Raw genomic sequence first — 4374 nt, 5'->3', positions numbered from 1 at the left:
CACTCTCAAAAATCCGTTGAAAGAAATATCTAGATTATTATTGTGTCATGTGTATTCCATAGCTTGATAATTAGAGTTTCGTGTTACTAAATTGGATCGAATACAAATCACGATCAAACAATCAATCACACAAATGAACACAGAATTTTATGTTCACGTGTAGAAAGAACAAAATATTACTAAGCAAATAATCGGCAATACAAAAATAATATTACCACACCAAAATATTACTAAGCAAATATTGTTGCAATAAAAGTGATATATTTGTAACTAATTCTAGGGTATTGAACATTTATTTATAGACCTAAATCATCTATAGATCTATACAAGAAATTCTATTCTGACCATAAAATGATTTATGAGTATATTTCTCTAGATGAGATAAATTTCAGTCAAAATCGAATTTAATGACATTCTAATTATAATCAAATTCAAAATTATAATCACGATCAAATTAGCAGTCACCATCTCAATCAAATTTAAACTACGGCCACAATTATAACAGTTTTACCATATGGCGCAGCAAGTTATCTAAAGTTATGAGGTTAGTTTATTTTGACTAGTAAATTATTCTTTTATGGTGAGATTGTGGGCGTAGACTATTGAGTCGAAGTATATTACTTTTCTATGTATTATCAATTTTTTATTCATCATTCTTTATTTGCACAATTCAATTCTAACACTCTCTTCATATACTTCAGGAGGTATTGTGTAGTAAGACATAAGAAAAAAACATTTTTTGGGAGGGATATATATCTCCATCTTAGGATTACTACCCGTACACGATCTCTCGCCCTTGCACGGTCTCCGGCAGCTCATGCCCTTGATTTCAACAGAGGAAATAAATCGTAAATGAAAATTTTGCCTTACAACATAGGGTAATAAATTGAACTCATGACCTATTAGTGCGAATCTCAACTTATCATGATCTAACCACTTGATTTGTACCTTTAAGACTATATATATCTCTTTCTTTTTATATATATAATAAGGGTTGTTTGTTCATTGTTCTACTTGAATAAGTCTAGTTATTTTATTCTCATATCAAAATCTATTGTCTAAGAATAGGTGGTTAATTTTGGGGATCGTTTTACATCTACTAATGGGACTTCATTCGATGATGAAATCCGATTGAACTTCATAGATCAAACTTCATCATCGATCATCAAAGCATCGCAGACAAGAGAAGCCTAAGTTTCATGAAACTCGATCGAGCCCAGATGAAGCCTGACCAGGCTTCATCCAAAGGCAGTAGCGGCGAGACGACAAAATTAAATTAGGTGAGAGCATTTTTGTCATTTGACACATTCAATTATTCTCTTAGTAATCCAGTTATTTGCACAAGTAGTATTTTTGTAATTTTGGTAGCCTCTCGGCATTGGTCAGGTCCACATATGGTGATGTCAGGTACACACATTGACAGGTACACACATTGACAATCTGTATGCCTAAATACGTCCGTGTAACAATATCTAGGAACGTATGCCTGACCAGACAAACTTTATATGTTGAACTTGTCTAAGCTAGAAGCATCAGAAACTATAAATGTCCTCTCTATTGATACTTTCAATTGTATCAGCGATTGAAGGCAACGTTGAAAAAAACACGAACAACCCAAAAAGATAGTTACCCTCCTCGAAACCCCTCTTCTTTGTGCCAAAAATTATTTCACTGATCGACATCAATTAAATCTAAACAAGTGAATCATCAATCTTTATACTATCGAAAGAATTCAAAGAATCCCTACTTTCTCGTTCATCCGAACCATTGGCCTCACCGCCAATTCCTATAGTTCCAGTAAGAACTCTAGCTCTGCGGGCTTGATGCTCCCAGTCTGTTCGAATCAGCATGAACAACATGGTCACCATGCACGAACCCTGAGCGGCGAAAAGCCCTAGCCACAGTCCCCGGAAGCCGAAGCCGGCGAAGAAGCTCAGACACACCGCAACCGGCATACCCACAAAGTAAAAGCAGCTGAGATTGATGTTTGCACCCATTTTTGGCCGCGCCGTTCCCCTCAAAACGCCGCAGCCTGTTGTTTGTGGGCAGTTCCCGATCTCACAGAGTCCGATTATGGGTAAAACCATCGATGTTAAAGTGATAATCTCTGCATCTTGAGTGAATATGGTGGCCCAAACTTTTCTTACCATGATGGAAAATGTTAGTGCTGAAAATCCCAGCATGAAGCTGGAAGAGAGGCCGACGATGGCGGCGAGTTTCGCCTTCCGGGGCCGGTTGGCGCCCAGTTCGTTTCCAACCCTTGTTGACACTCCAAAGCTAAGAGAAGATGGGAAAATGTAGATCAAAGCTGTGGTTTGGATCAGAATTCCCATGGATGCCACGGTTGCTTTAGGGTTTGCCAGCAACCCACAAAGCAAAATCATGATTTCGTACCACCACCATTCAAGGCACACTGAAATGCAGCTGGGAACCGCTAGATTGATGAGCTGTTTCCAGCCTTTCAAGCACTCTGAAGAGAACCCATTCCAAGTTTGCTCGTAAACGCCAGAGACTATAATGTATATTATCAACGTCGCCACGAGATTGAAGTTCGTCCACGCTCCGCTTAAAGCCACTCCTTTGATTCCCAATTTCAGAACCGAAACTAGAAAGTAATTGATGGGAATGTGAAGAAGAATGGCAAAAGCCGCGCAAATTGTTAGAGGAAGCGTGATCGATTGCGTTCGAAGGTAGATTCGTAAAGGGTGGAGAAGAGATTGCGCCAAAAGGTCAGGAAGAGAGTAAAAAATGTAGTCTTGAGCTCGGCTTGCAATTTCATCTTCTTGGCCGCAAAAGAGCAAGATTTTCTTCATGTTGAGCCAAAGGAAAGCTATGGGGACCGAAGTCAAGAGAAGAAGAATGATTGTTCTCTGCAAGGTGAGGCCGAGAAGCTTCAGCCTTGAGGCTCCGAAAGCTTGGCCACAAATGGGTTCCATTCCCATGGCGAGTCCAGAGAGGATGGAGTAGCCAGTGATGTTGGCGAACCCGACGGCGAGGGCTCCGCCGGCAAGAGAAAGCTCGCCAAGACGGCTGAGGAAAAGCATGGAGATCATGGAACGAGAGTAGAGTAGAACGCCGGTTAGTATCATGGGAAGGGCTATGTTGGCTATGCATTTGGCTTCGGAAATGCTCAGGGAGAGATGGGATTCATTGGGAATTTGTTCTTCCTGCTGCTGCTTATGATGAGGCTTCAAGAGATTGAACGTCTCGCCTTCATGTTCTTCCAAGGGAAGTTCGGGAAGAGGAGAAGAAGATGATTTACACATGGTATATGTGAGAGAGAGAGAGAGAGAGAGAGAGAGAGAGAGAGAGAGAGAGAGAGGTGGAAGGATTCAGAAGGATTCGAGGCGAGGGGGTTTGAAGTTTGTGTCAGATATATATACACACACGAGTTGCTACTTGTACGTATTCAATCACGCGCAAGTTGACGTACAGGAGAAATCGCGATAAATTGACAATGAAAATATCGCTATATTTTCATTGTTTTGAAGGTTGAAAATTTCTCACCCATTTTCCCTCACCTACTCTCTCTCTCTCTCTCTCTCTCTCCACCGCGTCTCCAGCAACCGCCGGATCCCTCTGACCCCCGCCGCGGCGTCGCCTTCTCCAGCAACCGCCGGCTCCCTCTTGCCTCCGCCGCTGCGTCGCCTTCTCCAGCAGCCGCCGGCTTCCTCTCGCCTCCATCGTCGCCTGTTCCCTTCGCCGTCGAGCGCCAGGGACCGAGAAGACGCGGTGACCGGCTGTCACCGAGCGTCGGAGAAGGGTTGCTCGGACGCCTGTCGCACAAGCCAACCGAATTTCGCCTTCGCCATCGCCACCGCCACCGTTGTCGCTGGATCTGCAAATCGCTGTGGTTTAACCACTGCCAGCAGCGGGGAAGACGAGGGGTCGACGGATCTGCAACTCGCGGCCAGCGCGATTGCTGTTTCCGGCGAACCCACGGGACGGACTGTTTGAGGAAGAAATATATGTATATTTGTGTGTGTGTGCATATATATATATATATATATAAATAACCAAACCTATATTTTTTTTCCCCATGAAAACCAATCATATTCTCAACTTTAAATTTGATTTATTTAATACTTAATTTACATATATATATATATTTATTGACTACTTAATATAATTTAAAATAATGCTTGAGTTATATATATGGTGAGCTGAAAAAATATAGAAAAAAAGAACAAATCAAACTAATCCTTCTTTTTGCCATTATCTTTATTTTTGTCTCTTATTTTTTTGTCCACTTAAATGAATGGAAGAATGTAATCTCTCATTGATGATCACCATCAATCTTGAAATGTAATTTTTAGAGTAAATTGGGTATCGATTTATGAAATTGATCAACCATTTATATCAATCTTTGTGCCA

General features: G+C 41.3%; 1 protein-coding gene across 1 annotated transcript; it reads right to left on the bottom strand.

The window, feature by feature from the left end:
• Positions 1-1561: 1561 nt before the first annotated feature.
• Positions 1562-3959, bottom strand: LOC127814030 (protein DETOXIFICATION 49-like). The gene has a single exon (XM_052355250.1). The coding sequence runs from the start codon at positions 3264-3266 to the stop codon at positions 1692-1694; it is 1575 nt and encodes a 524-aa protein (XP_052211210.1). The 5' UTR covers positions 3267-3959; the 3' UTR covers positions 1562-1691.
• Positions 3960-4374: the final 415 nt, after the last annotated feature.

The sequence above is a fragment of the Diospyros lotus genome, chromosome 12 (genome assembly GCF_014633365.1).
Source record: "Diospyros lotus cultivar Yz01 chromosome 12, ASM1463336v1, whole genome shotgun sequence".
Taxonomy (NCBI): domain Eukaryota; kingdom Viridiplantae; phylum Streptophyta; class Magnoliopsida; order Ericales; family Ebenaceae; genus Diospyros; species Diospyros lotus.
This window is presented reverse-complemented; position numbering and strand designations above follow the sequence as displayed.